Consider the following 16,992-nt stretch of genomic DNA (forward strand, 5'->3'; position numbering starts at 1 on the left):
GTGAGACAGTTTAGAAATAGGGGCATTTTAGGAACACTAGAAGTTTCCTAAAAACAAACTAGTCAACAATCATAGGACGTAAGGAAGATGTGATTTCATGATCATGTTAAAAACAGTACAACAACAGTACCTGCAGTGTTGTTTCCGAGTCCTCACGATCACGAAAAATCAAACCTGTAAGTCAGTTTACTTCCGAACGATAAGTTGATGAAAGAGAGCCAGCCTCCTCTAGCAAATTGTACGATCCTCTTTATATCGACCCTGGTGGTTCGACCGCTAACGCGTAGCAAGCTTTGTTTGACCGGATGACCTCACAGACATGTGTTGAATTCGTCGTGAGTGCAATTTTGAATGAGGTCAACGGCGACAGAGACGCGTACGATTAACGTCATCTGAGGCAATGATTTAAGAAAAGAAAGCCAGCCTCCTTTGATAAATTATATTACCTCCTCTACGAACAGCTGCGTTTTGAGTAAGTCCCAAAGCCACACTGGCTCCTTTGAGCTCTGAAGGGCACGACCCGCCGTACGTGCAAATACATGCTGTCTACGTGCCAAAACGTGGGCAATCTTTTGGGATCCGTAAGTGATAATTATAAGTACCGCCTCCGTACGAACTCGTACGGAAACCGACGGATATTGGAGCACGCAGACACACAGTAGAACGTGCAGGCAAAACTTTGTGTGCCATCGGGCTGCGGATTCGCCCTCCGTACTAGCGAGTACGGGCGACGCGCCTGCCCTGTACAGCCTGAACGTTTTCAGAAATACGTGGCCTCCCAAAAAAAACAAATTGCTCGTAGGGCGGGTTGTGCCCTTAGCTTTACATAGACCCCTGTGGCTTCGACCGCTAGCTGTGTAGCATTAGCTTTGTTTGTCGGTCTTTGATGTGCATTAACTTAAAGAGAGGTCAACGACCGACAGGATGAGGCAGCCTGCCAGTCTGTCTTTTTAGCTTGCCTTTCGAGTTTTCACCGCCAGAGCATCGGGAGCGATGTAATCTCATCCAACCCCGTAAAAATTCCCCGGACTGCGGTGATGAACTGGGCGGGTGGGCTACACTCTCAGCACCGTAGAGATACCGGAAAGTTGCCGATGGAATTATTACCAGGCGCATCAATTTAGGTCAGTTTCCAAAAAATAAGACGTTTTGACATACTGTAAATCGTGCAAAGCAGATAAAGAAATGAGATGGCATGTGCCATAGATTGCAAAAACTATATCGGAAAATATATAGTCTAATGTCATGAAATGCATATGCCAACTTGATTTCCAAGAGCAAAGATCGATCAAGATGTCACGAAAGACAATTAACTAGAGTTCGGGGACCTCATACCTCCATGAAATATTTATTGCTTTTTTGTGGATGGTATGTATGTTTATAGTCGGTTGTATTTGAGAGTAATGCTTATAAATGTTATGGGAAAGTAGTGGTGTATTTATTTAATAACACAGAGGATGTCCATCTGATTAGTAATCATTAAAATGTGACACTTAATTGTGTAATGTGCGTTTAAGAGGTCGACGGCATATGGTAGCGTGTTGATGTTTGGCATTTAAACTGTCTTAAAGGTTGTCAGCATTATTGAGGTTCGACTATGTGCCTCAGAGCGGTGTGGTGGGAGGAAGTTGGGAAACTCAGAAAGAAGAAGGGATGCGGCCAACTTTAGTCAGATGGTGATTTGATTTTCCACCAATATGTAATAACATCAGCTGTTCACACGGTACAAAAATGAGATGCACACTTTCCTCTGATAGCCCTACATCAACTGTAAGATGAATACTTGGCGCCAACCCCGTGTGCTAAAAAACAAGTACCATTGGCTACGAAAGAGACAACTAACAACTGTCCCTTATCGTAACGAAATCAGAACATCTGTATCGCCCATAAAACTTCTCACACCCAACCCATCTAAGATGAGAGGATCTAATGGAATTTTAATCACCATGTCACTCAAATCAGCAGTACAGTATGTGAGACATCCATACCTGTTAAGCATTACCGTTAAATGTACCTCAACTTCTTACAATTATACTTACGCTTCACATCTCCATGATATCCTAAGCAGAAATAAATAAAACTAATTATCATATTAAAAAAACTCGGGGTTCCCCAAACAGCTGTCATACAAATCACCTCACTATCTGCTTGGCGCTAAGCCCATTAACAAACACTTAAAGCACGATGCCTGTTCTAATATATCGCAGATATAGGGGGGATTTCTGACATTACTACATCGATTATAACGACAGATACGGCGCCCAAAATCACATCGATTCTAGCTTTCATCACAGCCCACCAACACAACAAGTATGAAACTAATCCATCCAGCCGTTCTTGAGTAATCTTGTACACAGATAGAGACACATAACAGAAAATATAACCTCCATGACATTTCATGGAGGTAACTACTGTGCCAACTGTTACAAATATTTCAAACAGTCCTAAGCAGACATAAATAAAACTACTGGGGGTTCCCCTAACAGCTGTCACCTCACCATCTGCTTGCAGCTAAGCCCATTAACAAACACATACAGCACGATGCCTGTGCCAATATATCTCAAATATAGGGGTGATTTCTGATATTATTACATCAATTACAACGACAGATACGGCTCCCAAGATCTCATCGATTCGAGCTTTCATCACACCTCACCAACACAACAAGTATGAAACCAATCCATCCAGCCGTTCTTGAGTAATCATCTACACAGACAGAGACACATAACAGAAAATATAACCTCCATTCCATGACATTTCATGGAGGTAAAAATGGATAATCTGTTGTCCGGTATACCATATTCTGTTTGATAATCATTTGTTAAGCTTTTCTCACCTCTTAGATTTCATAAAGAAAGCAATTATTTTTGGCCAAACTTTTTTATTCGCAGGCTCGCATAAGTCTTGTGGTTCCAAGAGAACGTCATATATATACATAATCGAATCAACATGGTCTATCTAACCACTAATGAAGGTCTACAGCTCAAAGAAAAGAATGCAAAAAGTAAACTTCAAAACTAGACTATCAAGTCAAAAATGTTGTATATTCGTTAATTTACACAAGAAGAAACTATTTTATTACTGTAATTTATTCGCCCTAGATTGTTTACTTACCAGATATTCATGAACATACATAAGGGGTCAATTATTTTGAGATACTTTTTTTCAATCATTCTTTATTGATTTTTGAATAACAAAAACAACAACGAAAGGATAGTATGATAGCTACCGATACCTAACTAAAACCACTAAATCAAAGCAAAAGCAAGAAACAGTTGTTAACCATAAACCCCTTTGCCCACATTCATTAAACAATAGTATTACTATACTACACAAACAGTACAAAATTCCTTCTTTGGCCCTACCTCATACTCATAGTCATACCGGCGATATTAAATTAATTCTGCAATTATTATGCACTGATGGTTCGTTTGATAGGCAACTTTTGAGACAGAGCTTCATGCATTACATGGGATACTTCGTGACATGGCAATTTGTTCGTCTGTGCCATTGGAATAAGCCCGTTCACGGATCTAACTGTCACATGTCAAAGGTGAAGACCCTTGAATTGAGACATAAACAAAGCAAGTCTGGGCATTAGAATTCAAACTGACCGACGCAGGCCATGTGTGATCAAAGCAAGACTACTATTTACATTGGGGGCCTTTACCTTTGACCTCCGCATGCGCAGTTGGACCCGTTAGCCGGCTTATTGCACGACTTTATCATCAACTTCCTGTAGGTCACACCATCACTTCCGGCAGGTCATGACCACCTTGTACGGGTAGGGCACGCAGGCAGCGCCCCCACCTTTCTCATCAGGGGTGAGATCAGGAGGCCCTTCCCCCTCAGGAATGCTGAAGCGGAAGTTCTGGACCAGTCCTCCAAGCAGGAGGTAGGTGACCGCTTTTGCCACAGCGTCACCAGGACAAGCACGGCGTCCAGCACTGATTGAAAGAGATAGAATATAACGGTGGTAGAACGCATACTACCATATAGTCAAGTCCATTACCTCAGCCAGCTATCTTACGCTTCAAGATTCCGGTCGCACTACTTTTTAACCCGAAGTATACATCAACAGGGACTATGGTTAAATACCGTACCCAGAGGTAACTTGAACTCGAATTTCTTTCAATACTATTCAGACCGGGGAGGGGTTTTTTGAGACCCGCCCCTTTTAATTCCTAAACAACTTATCGTATGGCCACCAAATTTTCCGAGAATGATGTAGACAAAATACCTAAAGATTCTAAGACTTTTGACGCTATCGTAACGTAAGATGACGTAATTATGACGTCATCAATCTGACTGTATTAGCTAGAACCATGAAAAAGGGTATTCCAAGAAAACTTCAACGTATGCTACAAAAATGTACCAGCAAGTGCAGATAACAGAATCATGATATTTGTTACGACTTGTGTTCATAGCAAAATCATTGACGTCATAAAATTACGTCACGCATATCTAAGATACCAGTTAGGCTCAGCCATCATATATACACCACATTGAATTTTCAAAAAAAAAAACATTTTTTTCAGCAAATAATCGCAAAAAACAATGTAAATAGACGAAAAACATTTATTTAAATATTTAATGATGAAACAATAACAGGTAGTTCCGAATTCTAAGGGATAATAAGCTAGTTATTCTATCTTAATCTGATCGTCAAGGTCCGACATCTTGGATTTTGACCGATTACGTCATCAAGCTATGGTACTAGTAATTGATTCCTATCTAATTACGAAATATATTCTAGATAACATTTAGTTTATGGAAGAATACAGCAGTAATATAGCATATAAACATGAAAAATACATTGTTAGAACCGAAATTAGCGAATTTTGTCAAAAATGCCTGTCAACAAACGGTTGTCATGGCAACACGAAAAAAAAAGAAATCGTCAAAACCTATAGAAATTGGTGTAAACTAGATTTTAGGAAAATTCACAATATTTGGTGGATCTAGCGTAAGCCGTTCTGACGTTATGCGACATGAAAGTTGGCGTGTGCCTCAAAAGCCACCCCCCGGTCTGAATAGGGTTAATCCATGCAATAAACGGTCAGGATCATTTAAGAAATATTCTTGCTACATATCCCAAGTTTTTACACACCTGAAAGGCATTAGAGCTGCAGGTTTGGGGATGGGTTTTCCATCTTCATCCAAGAAACGTTCAGGCCGGAAAACGTCCGGATCTCCCCAGGTGTCAGGGTCATGGTGCAGGGCCCACAGATTCGGCATGATCCAAGTACCCTTGGGGATCTGGTAGCCACCTGAGTGTTTGTAAGTTTGGATGGTGTAGTGACACGTAACACACATGTTCTGACAATGATAAAAGTAGCCTTTTACTGCGGGCCGTGTCTAGCCGTCAACTTCAACCGCCTTTAATGCCCCCAACCGTCAGGAACTAATTTTTACACCTGGCTGGAGGGGGGAAAGTCATGTAAAGCGATCATAGTAGTAGTAGTTGTAGTAGACTGGTGTATTAAACAATATGCATAACAGTACTCCTGGCAGCCTGGTAGGATGAACTGCGATGACATTACAAGAATCAATCATACAAATAGCAAAACATCGACCAAAATTATAACAATAATTTCCTGTTGAAATACTATTTTCAAGAAATTGTTATGAACGTGTTGTGTTGGCGTGGCCCTGAACTGAACTGAAGGCTTGGTCCTAAGTGAAATGTTCAAAGAATTCTGCTATTGAGAGGCTTAGAATATAACATGCATTGGCATAATACCGGCCGTAAGACTTATACCGGCCGACAAAAAATAATGGAATTTAAAGAGATCTACACATGCAACAATAGTTATTTCTGAGGTATGCACACTTCAGACATCTAGGTGTCCAATACGTCATTTACAAAGCATCGATAACTATTCATTCGAAGACAACAAGGCCAAAAGTTTTCAGTTCATTTTTGGGGCAGGCGAGCTCGTCGTGGGACAAACACACTGTCACATTCATCGCCAGATTTGTAGATAATAATCACACGTGCTCACGGCACAAGACGAGCATGATTCAACAGCAATCTTGAAATTCTTTTGGTGACCTACAACTCGTGTAAAAGTGTGAAGAACCGTTGCATTATCGCCCGGATCTACGGCTGAATGGGTCAAATTGAACGTACGCCGCCATTTCCCCGCCATTTTTTATGCTACGCCAGCAGTCAAGTTTCACGTCATAACGGTTGTGACGGACCAAAATTAAATGAAAATTCTTGTCAGTATACGCCCATTTTCTCATTACTTTTTGTATGCTCATGCAGGTTTTTGTTTTGTGCAACTACTAACAGGAAAGGAAGGAACAACAGAGGATGTATAAAGGTACATAGCGGCAGTTAATTGTGCCGTGTTTCGTTCGGCCGGTATTATTGCACCCCCTTCCAACCACGCGCCCGTTCTCCGTGCAATTCCGCGGTGTGTTCCAATTACGATATTATGTTTTTAGCAGGACAAGAGAGACAAATTAATATACACAGAAGAAGTGGCAAAGGTAAGCTGTAACAGCAACATGTAACTGGAGAAAATGATACGTTGATCATTTGCCAAATTAGCATTGCTTGAGAAATTGCAGTAAACCGGCCGGTATTATGCCAATGGATGTTAGATAGACTTCTAAAACTTCAATCTCATGCCATGTCCCAGGGTCACATACACACAAGACCGGTAGCATGGCAGGATTTGAACCATGGACCTCTGGAGTCTTGGCTTAGCATCTTGCAGTTAAACGTCACACGACCTTCAATGCAAACCATCTATCCCAATCTCTTAATCCAGCTTTGACTGCCCAAATAGAATTAAAAAATCCATATGATTTATTTCTAGGTTACAACTTACTCAGTGTGGTGTCGACAGTCGTAGCATGTGGTAAGGATAAAGGAGCAATGGATCCCATCCTCATGATCTCATGTATGGTCGCCTCCGTGTACGGCATGGCCTCACGGTCGGACATCTCCGGCAGCCTGTCACGGCCCACCACACTGTCTAACTCAGCAGCCACCTTCTCCTGTATCTCCGGGTGGGCAGCAAGGTACAGGTTGGCCCAGCGTAGAGTCCATATAGTTGTGTCTGTACCACCTGAGGAGACCATAGTCATATCACATCAACATGTATTCTTGCATTGTTTTTATGTCAATGCACTGAAGTTTGCTATCTGGCATATCTTATTACCTGGATGTCTAACCTTCATCGACTCAAGTTTTACTGTTTTAGCTGACATACGATCGATCACTTGCAAATTAAAGAACACTCTACATCTATCATAGCGTGTGCTTGTCTGATATACAAAGTACTGACTAGAGTGCAAAAGAGAGGTTAAACATTTTGTGTACCAGCAAAGACGTCATTCATAGTCTGCCTGAGATGAGTGTCTGTGAGAGAGTTGATGTCCTGGATTCCCTCCTCCTCAGCGTCCTTCTGAGCCTTGATCATGTGATCTGTGATGTCACGGAGGTTGCCTACAGAAGTATACATTGACGTTCGCTAAGATGCACCATAAGCGTATTCTTATTTCCTTAAAAGTTAAATGACAGCGATGAGACAACCAAGCACATCGATGAAAACTGGGAGTAATGTGTCGTCATTTTTTGTGGTAAACGGGGGTCAGATACATGTGCCTTTTGTTAGTTAAAGGTGGACATATAAAAATACGCAAGTCATTTGATGATGAAATGTAAGCATAGTATTATTAGAATTCCCGCATATATGTAACTTTGGTAAAGAATACTCTTTTGAAATCATGATGCTAATTACGGTCTTATTTTTACAAATGAAACAACATAAAACAAAAAATCTACAAAAGCTCCAAACATTTAATGGAGGTATGAGGTCTCTGATCTCTTGTTATCTTTGGAGTTACACAACGATTGCCCAATTGATCTCAATGGTGTTTTAGTGGCCTTTTCATGACTTTCAGTGCCACTTCCAAGAAACTCTCAATGTTTATCCGAATATCACAAAAACCAATGATTTGTGACCATACATGGGTTGCAAAGAGGTCTCCATCCTGGATCCTCAAACAAACCAAACAGAGTTGTTTCCTGTAGAAAATGATTTATATCAGTGGTCATCTTACTTGGGTCAAACGTTTCCCGGTGCTCTTCCAGATGACGCTGCAGGATCGTCAAACTCTGTTCCGTCATTTTTCGAAAGGCAGTTAGGGCTGTTGGAGGTGAAAACAAAATGGGGCTTTTAAAAGTGTTCATGTAACCAATGGTATTCAAACGCCACAGTCCCTGATTACAAGCAAGGTTTCACTTGACAACAAGCAACGATTTGAAATCTAGGCAGTGCACGCTGATTGGTTTACCCCCAAATTAGCCCAGTCATTAATATTTACAAGGAAGACGTGCCAATAGTACAAGGTGCGTTTGACCATTTATTTTACATATTTATTTGAATTTATCACAGAATGAATGGGGGGGGGGACAAAACAGGTGCGGGCGCTTCAATCTGATTAAGCAGAGGTAAATTTAAAATATTTTTTCAGACGCGGAGTCAGCCCTGCATAGTCTTGAGAATACACTCACCCGGGGACGGCAGGAACCGGAGTGAAGGATAGACGTCAGCAAGAAGACCTTGTCCGAGCGTCTCGGTCATGTCCTTGCTTATTTTCATCAGGGTGATGAAGTCCTCGTCGTCCATGTTGTACCTGTTACAAATTTATTGTTACACAGCATGTTCTGCCAATCACTCTTCTTTGGCCTTTTTATGATAAAGTCTGTAAGCAACGTTTGTGTACGGTTTCCGGTATATCATGCAAACTATATGACTCAGTTTTGAAATAAGCATTGACATTCACGTTGTATTCGTGCGCACTGGAAAAATGGGTCCGTATACAGTTAAATCCGGGGTACCCCCATATACGAATGAAAATAATCAAATGGCCCGGATTTTACTATATCCGTACCCATTTATTCCAGTGCACTGGGGCAGTGGTGTTATTTTTTTTCAATTTTTGACAAGAGTTACGACAAGAGCACAGCTGTTTCAATTACATTGAATGACAAACATATCCCCTTCGGGATCAAATATAACAGGGATAGGACTGTTTAGCCACAGTCGACGCTGTAGGGCAGATATCAATAAGGATTTTACCATGGTCAATATCGACCGAAGGAGTCCATATATCATAAAAGTAAAAAGGTCGAACTAGCAAATTAGTCAGCACCTTACACCGAAAGCAGTTGAACAGATGACGTTGTAGACCAGCTTATAGATGTAGCCTTCAAGGTCCACTGCTTGACCCTCCATCTTGGAGAACTCAGCGATGGTGTCCTCCAAAGACTCGTGGACTTTGGTTTGTAGGTTCTGTCCCCAATGCGTAACCCCTAAGGGTAACAAAACAAAAAATGAATAAATACAAATGATCTTTATTGATACAACAAAAGTGTAGTGACTTCCGTAAGGTTTAGAGTCTCGAGTCAGCTAGCTGATATCTTGTTGTTTTTTGCCGGTGCGTAACACCGGCTTAGAGGCGAGAGAAGCAGTTCGTTTAACGGTTTGATTTGCATGGATGAATGGATGCATGGATGCATGGATCGGTCAATTTAACCAAACTCTTCTTATAGCCCTTCTATACGCACCATTACGCAATGTAGTTAGCGTGTCCGAGCGGTCTACGCGCTGGGAGGATATGGCAATTTGCTTTTGCAGCCGTGGATCGTGGGTTCGAACCCCACTTGTAACAATTTTTTTCTTTGTTAGACAAATCTCATGTAATGTTTTTTAATAGAAGACAGACCAATTCAGTAATTCGATGATTAAAAACTCTTTTTTCATGTGATTTTGTTTAACATCCAGGCTTTTTTTTTCAAAATACGCACCGGCCAGCTTTTTTCAGAAGCTTTCTTGTTTAATCTAAGTTGCTATGATAAGATGACGAAAATTTATACGCGCAGATGTCATCAATAAAATTGAATCAACATAACCTTAATGTAAAAAAAGGCTAGAACTGATTCCAAGTGGACGCAGATCATCAAAAGTTTGCAGCGCTCTGTCTCAACTTTACCTGATGGCACCATGGAACAGTTTTCGGTGCAGTTTCCAGGTAGGGCTGTAGTCTGTGAAGGCGATGTCTTTTCCACCTTCTGTCAGAATTTCATCTGGATGATAGAGATAAAAGCAGAAATGTTACACTACTTCACCTTCAGAAAACATGTGCACTGAAAAAACACATATGAAATAGCCAACGTGTGAAAAAGATGTCTAGTCATGTGCTTCATCGACGTATGTCTAGTCAAGCTTTAACCCTATTCAGACCGGGGGTGGTGGCTTTTGAGGCCTCCGCCAACTTTGATGTCCTATAACGCCAGAACGGCTTATGCTAATGCCACCAAATTTGGTGCGTTTTCCTAAAATATTGTTGACAACAATTTCACGAAGTTTGACAAATTTTCAAGGTTTTTGTGTTGCCATGGCAACCGTTTGTTGACAGGCAGTTTTACCAAAAATCGCTAATTTCAGTTCTAGCAATGTTTTTTCCACGTTTATTTGCTATATTACTGCTATATTACCACATACTTGTAAGATATTATGTCTACATCGCGTCCTAAAAATTTGGTGGCCCTACAACACGTCGTGTTAGAGTTATAGGACTTAGAAGTGGAGGGACTCAAAAGCCCCCAAACCCCCCCCCCCCTTCCCCGTCCAGGGATGACCAAAAAAGCCCGGTCTGAATAGGGTTAAATTGTTGCACATTGATCACGACTCCACCAAATCTTCAAACAGTTCTTACCGTGGGATAAGATAGTAATCTAAGCTCACCGATTGAGTGAAGCCGGCCTAGCAGTGTACATTTCCCACCGGCTACACTCCTTCTGTCAGCTTATAATACTATCTATCCAACGGTAGGATCTGCTTGGAGATTATGACTTACCAACCTGATCAAACTATTCAACTGCAACGTACACATCTTTCACCACCACCCCCCTCCCAACCATTGTCCAGTGTACTTTCTGATCATCAGCATTATGATCATCCTCGCCGCATATTAGTCATGTTAACTGAGATCCATGCACAACAAGTGCCTTCACGTGCTCAACCTGTGGCAGACTGTGTAGGAGTCGGGCCGGTCTAGTTGCACACCGCCGAGTCCATGTGAATTGATCGTCCGTATAGATGGAAATGACAGAAGAAGAAGGTAGCTAAAATGAGCACTTACTTGATAGAATCTTCGGCCTGCCTGCAAAGTCCACTCCCTTCTTCACAAAAGCCTCCTTTACAGCATCCAGACTGTTCAGTACAACCACATCCGTCATTCCCATCTTCAGACTGAAAACGTCTCCGTACTTCTGGGCGAGGTCGATGAAGGTGATGTACATCCTACCACTAAACACTAAACGATTGGAATAAAATTTAAAAAAAGGGAATGAATGGAGTTGAGATATATTTTGAGTTGGCCGCCAAGCACTGTAACAGAGGAGAACGACTTATATTGGCGCAAACCCACAGAATATCAATAAAAAGGTTGCAGCTTTACCTGGGAAACAGGCGGGTTCCGGTGGATGGAAACATGCATGTTGTTTGTTTTATCTTTTTCACATGGTACAGAAAATGGCATCTGATACGCTCACTTTAGAAGAGAAGACAACGTCGATAAACACTGTATAGATGAAAATAGTACATACAAAATGATCCACTATAAGCAAGGCTCCGGATACGTATGTGTAGCGACAGGAATTGTGTGTCTCATGTCAAACAAAAAAATAATGATAAGAATAATAGAAAAAGGTCATTTTTTTTCATTTGCATAACAATGTCTTGAACTGATTTGCTTATGTACCAAGGCCCTTTATCGTTGAGATACTAGTATAACCCATAATTTCTGCCACTGCACATGCATACTCTAAACCGTGAACGTGCTTATTTGATACTTACAGTAAATGTTACCAATGATTGGCCAGAAAAATGGTCCAGGGGGCATACGCCATCGTTTCATATAGTCCCTCAACCACGTGAGCAAAAGCAGGGTCACTATCCCAGCGGCTATCGTCATAAGCCACATCGTCCTGTAGGAAAGTTGGGGGTGAAGGGATAAGCCCGTTCACACTTCCGTGTGCGCATGTATGCACGGCGGGAATTGTGGGTAATACGTTAAAAGCTTTCGTCTCGATGATTTGCATAACAATGTCCAGCAGACGTTTGTAGGTCATAATATTACCTACAGGTCCTATCGCCGCGCATGCGTACTTTAAGTTGTGAAAAAGCTTATACAGGTATCGGTTATTCATTTGACGCCATGTTGATTACAGTGTGTGGCCGTAAAGCACACGAAGATGCCTTTGCTAAGTCCAACGGTCTTTACCTGCCAATACGAACAACGGGGCATTCAAATTATCTATGGCGTCCCATGAAAAGCCAATATAAACATACAGGTTTGTGTGTGTCCTGGGTTGTTCGATTATTTCAACTTCTTGTCATCGGTCTGTATTTTGTCTAAAGCTGCGGGTTATGCTGGGATATTTTTTTTTTATTTCACTTGGTCTTACCTCTACCTTGCCCCTATTCTCTATGTGCGGTGGCTTATAAAATGCCGCTATGTACTGTAAATACTGTAAATAAATAATAGGGCACTCTTCTATTAAAACAGAGCATAGTTTTTTTTCGCCTGTAGGGATTTTACAAAGTGACAGGCTTCAACGCTTATGATAGGATGTAAAGGGAAGGTACAAAAATAAAAATAAAAAGTTTGACTTAAACTTAGGGTACAATGTACAGAATCTGTGGAAATGAGTTGACGTTGTCTGCTAGTTCTCTTCACGCCCAGCGGACTTCATCATACTGCAACCAGTCGAGTTGTTGTTAACAGTATTCAGTGGACCGAATCGGAGGCCTATTTTAGTTATTGAATTTGCCATTTTAAGCTTACGAAAATGTATTGTCATGTCATGAAATTAAGATGGTGTCGGAGTGGATAATTTTTTCCGTCCCAACAAGTAAATTTCCATCCAGCGTCATGCAGGGATGGGTCCTTTAGAGAGTAGAGTCGATTCCGAGTCACCGAGAGGTTTTTGAAATAATATTTGTAATAAGTTTGAACTATTCTAAGCAAAATACTATTTCAGCCACTGAAGTTCTGAATTGTTCAAACAATTGAAAATGAAAGTTTGAACATGTTTGAACCTATCTATATATGTTGGAAATATTGGGAAATTAATGGTATCAATATCTCTTTATTTAGAACAATTTAGAAACATCTATGTGTTTTTGTCATCATGTTCCAACAATTTGTGTCATTTTTTTCCTCCATAAAAACTTTTATTACCCCCATTAACCAAGCTGCTAAGCTGGGCCTTTTGTTTGGGTCTTGTATTTTTAGATTTTCTTTAGTAGACACTGGTGACTCTTTTGTGAGAAGCAGTCAGACAGACACAATTTCCTGTACTTGGCAAGGATGTGTGAATTGTCCTCTACCCAGCCCACTGACCCAGTTTCATCATATTGTTTCAATGTTCGAACATGTGATCACAAATGATGAATCTATGTTGGAACAGTTGAAAAAGTAACAGAAATAATGGATTTGATATTAGAAATGTTTCTAACATGTATGAACACTATTAATAGAAAATATCTAGAACATCACACAGATGTTATAAATAGTTCTTAACAGTTACTTATCACGTTTAGAATGTTATAAAGATTTCCAAAATGTTGGAACAAAAGGAAAGAAATACCCTCTTGGTAATGTGGAATCGACTCTACTAGTACTCCACCGAACAAACATCAACTCATGAATACAGTCAAAACTGACATATCCCCGCTACTACCAGCCACAGTTCCCCCCTCGCTGCCGTGCACAGAAGGATCTCTATGTAGCCTCCTTCACCGGCTTCTCTGGGAATCTTGGCCAAATTTTTTTTTTTTGGGGGGGGGCTTTAAGTCGATTCGCTGGTACTGGGAAGCCGATTTCGCCTCGCCAGTACAAGCTTTCCGCTGTATATTCCTTTCCCGGCATATATTCCTTTCCCGGCGCATAATAATATCCCCGGTTAAAAATCGCGAATCGACCTACCGATAACCTCCCCCCCCCCCCCCCCAAAAAAAAATAAAAAATTTGCCAAGGTTCCCAGAGAGGCCGGTGAAGGAGGCTAATCTCTATGGCTGTGTCAAGCGTTGTGACGCCGACCAATTTACAACTACCATTGAGGAGTCGTGGATAAATACAGTACGTGTTTTCTGTGACCTGAATGTGTCAGTAAGCTGCTGTAGACAAACACCACACAACCCAAATACACACAATTCCTGCGACTCCGTAGGCTCTGGGTAGCTTAGCTTAAGGCTAATCTTTCGTAGTCAATTCTGTACCAGAAACCTTTACATTTTCATGCATCATGCACAATGTTAGAAACGTTATCATCTCTGGCAAAGAGCTCTATTTTGTTCCATTCGGTAAGCTATGCAAACACGGTGGGTCGTTTGCTATTATACAAGTGTCTAGGGAAAAAGCTTAGTGGTCCTTAGTGGTAGGGAAACTAAACTCACTAGTCAAGAATCGTGGATTTCATGGTCTTTTTAGACCCCTTGTTATTGTCACTCTCTCTTCATGGCCAGGGACAGAATTGTGAGGAGTTTACAGTAGGCTAGGCTAAGTCGCAAGGGTCCGGAGCGGTTGCCATTCATTCGGCGCCACGCAGATGACCTCAATGTGACAGCAATGTATGTTTTGAAACACTCACACCGGGAAGTAGTGGTGCGTACCTAAAGCCCGGACTTGGAATTGGACCTAAAAAAGTTTAGGTCCAAGTCCAAAAAAAAGCTAAATGTCCGGACTCAAGTCCGGACTTGCAAAAAGCTATATGTCCATTATATTCCCTTTTCTTGTTCTAAACCATCTAAAACCTTCCATAGACAGTGAAATTTGCACTGGAAAAAGCCAAAAACATTTTGTGTTTGCACTGGCTGTATATAATTTGCATGTATTGTTCACATTGCATTTCAATTCATGCTAACATGCAATTTTATATGCACCATCCCTCCTCCCCCTCAAAAAAGAAAACTTTCTAGCGCACATGATACGCAATGATGGGTCCAGGTCCGGACTTAAAGTCCGGACCTGAACCTGAATTGCTGGACTTGAATCCGGGCCTGAACCTGAATTTGAGTTTAGGTACGCACCACTACCGGGAAGGCCCTCTACTCTTTTCGATAAGTGTGCGTTCTTTAACGTGCTCGAGGTGTGGCTTTCCCCAAACACGGGTCCTCCATCCTAGGGAAGGCCGTATTACGTAACCGAAGCATTAGTACCCTATTCTAACCAAGTATCCCTCCGCTCCAGCGTAGAAGACATCTCACATGTTAGGTATGGGGATTGATATCGGGTGTTAGTGGGACGTCCTCCACTGACGGAGCAAAACTTCTCAGCAAGGAGAAATACTAAATGGTGGGCGGGTGTTTTCTTTTCTTTTTTTTAATTTCCCCCATCTCCTTACCTTCACCAACCAACTTATTAACCCCACTCATGTAACTCTTACTCTTCATTTCCTTGCTTCCATCTTGCTTTCCTGCGCTCGGCATTCACTTGGACTGTCTGCATGGATTTCCTTTGTTCTGTGCATATTATACCCTGTATACACGTGGCAGGCATCACCTGTTTCCTGTTCTTTATTAGATTTGTTAACTTTCTACACCTGCGCTTGGGATTACTTGATTAGAATAGGCGGAGACAAAAGACTTCCACTCTTCCACATGTACACAATTCCGGGCACCAAACCACCTATGTCCATTACACAACTCCGGACCATATACTGCCCATATACATTACACAACTCCGGGCCATATACTGCCCATATACATTACACAATTCCGGGCCATATATCGCCCATATCCATTACACAATTCCGGGCCATATACTGCTCATATACATTACACAATTCCGGGCCATATACTGCTCATATACATTACACAATTCCGGGCCATATATCGCCCATATCCATTACACAATTCCGGGCCATATACTGCTCATATACATTACACAATTCCGGGCCATATACTGCTCATATCCATTACACAATTCCGGGCCAAATACCGCCCATGTACATTACACAACAACGGGCCATATACTGCCCATGCATTACACAATTCCGGGCCATATACTGCCCATATACACAATTCCGGGCCATAATCCGCCCATGTCCATTACACAATTCCGGGCCATATATCGCCCATATCCAATACACAATTCCGGGCCATATACTACTCATATACATCACACAATTCCGGGCCAAATACCGCCCATGTCCATTACACAACAACGGGCCATATACTGCCCATATCCATTACACAATTCCAGGCCATGTACCGCCCATGCATTACACAACAGCGGGCCATATACCGCCCATATCTATTACACAATTCCGGCCTTTACTAGTAATGATATATTATACAATTCCAGGCAACAAACCTGCCATTTCCATGTAGGACAATTTCGGACAACAAATTGCGGCCGCCCGCTAAAATCTAGAAAAACTCCAAACATCATACGTATAGCGAACTTAAAACAACAAGAACCTTTCCAGTGAATATATGGTGCCGGTGCGGCCTCGGTGGGTGGGGGTGGGTGCTGGAGTCGGGCTTCGGGACACGTTCGTACATGAAACGCCGCTTCCATCTCGCTTTCCTGCGCTCTGCATTCACTTGGACTGTCTGCATGGATTTCCTTTGTTCTGTGCATATTATACCCTGTATACACGTGGCAGGCATCACCTGTTTCCCTTAATCTTTCTCACCTGTTCTTTATTAGATTTGTTAACTTTCTACACCTGCGCTTGGGATTACTTAGTTGATTAGAATTGAGAAAAGTCGTGTTAAGGTGCCTTTCCCAAGGGCATAAGATCTGTGGCACATCGACGGATTCGAACCCAGAACTTTAATATCGACTTATGGGTTATCGACCGAACACCCTGCCGATTGCGCTACAGGAACCCAAGTTATAAAGGAGTAAAAACAGTAGCTCAGTACCTGCAGTGTTGTCTCCGAGTCCTCACCGAAG

General features: G+C 41.7%; 1 protein-coding gene across 1 annotated transcript; it reads right to left on the reverse strand.

Annotated features, from left to right (window-relative positions):
- Window positions 1-2,864: 2,864 nt before the first annotated feature.
- Window positions 2,865-16,986, reverse strand: LOC118423405 (steroid 17-alpha-hydroxylase/17,20 lyase-like). Its single transcript, XM_035831546.1, is given in 12 exon segments — window positions 2,865-3,947; window positions 5,111-5,270; window positions 6,843-7,082; window positions 7,337-7,462; window positions 8,080-8,166; window positions 8,534-8,655; window positions 9,175-9,320; window positions 9,322-9,334; window positions 10,015-10,108; window positions 11,167-11,340; window positions 11,883-12,013; window positions 16,962-16,986. Coding segments are annotated over 11 exon segments (1,485 nt in total). The 5' UTR covers window positions 12,010-12,013; window positions 16,962-16,986; the 3' UTR covers window positions 2,865-3,751.
- Between the last annotated feature and the right edge of the window lie 6 nt (window positions 16,987-16,992).

This window comes from Branchiostoma floridae, chromosome 9, assembly GCF_000003815.2.
Source record: "Branchiostoma floridae strain S238N-H82 chromosome 9, Bfl_VNyyK, whole genome shotgun sequence".
Taxonomy (NCBI): domain Eukaryota; kingdom Metazoa; phylum Chordata; class Leptocardii; order Amphioxiformes; family Branchiostomatidae; genus Branchiostoma; species Branchiostoma floridae.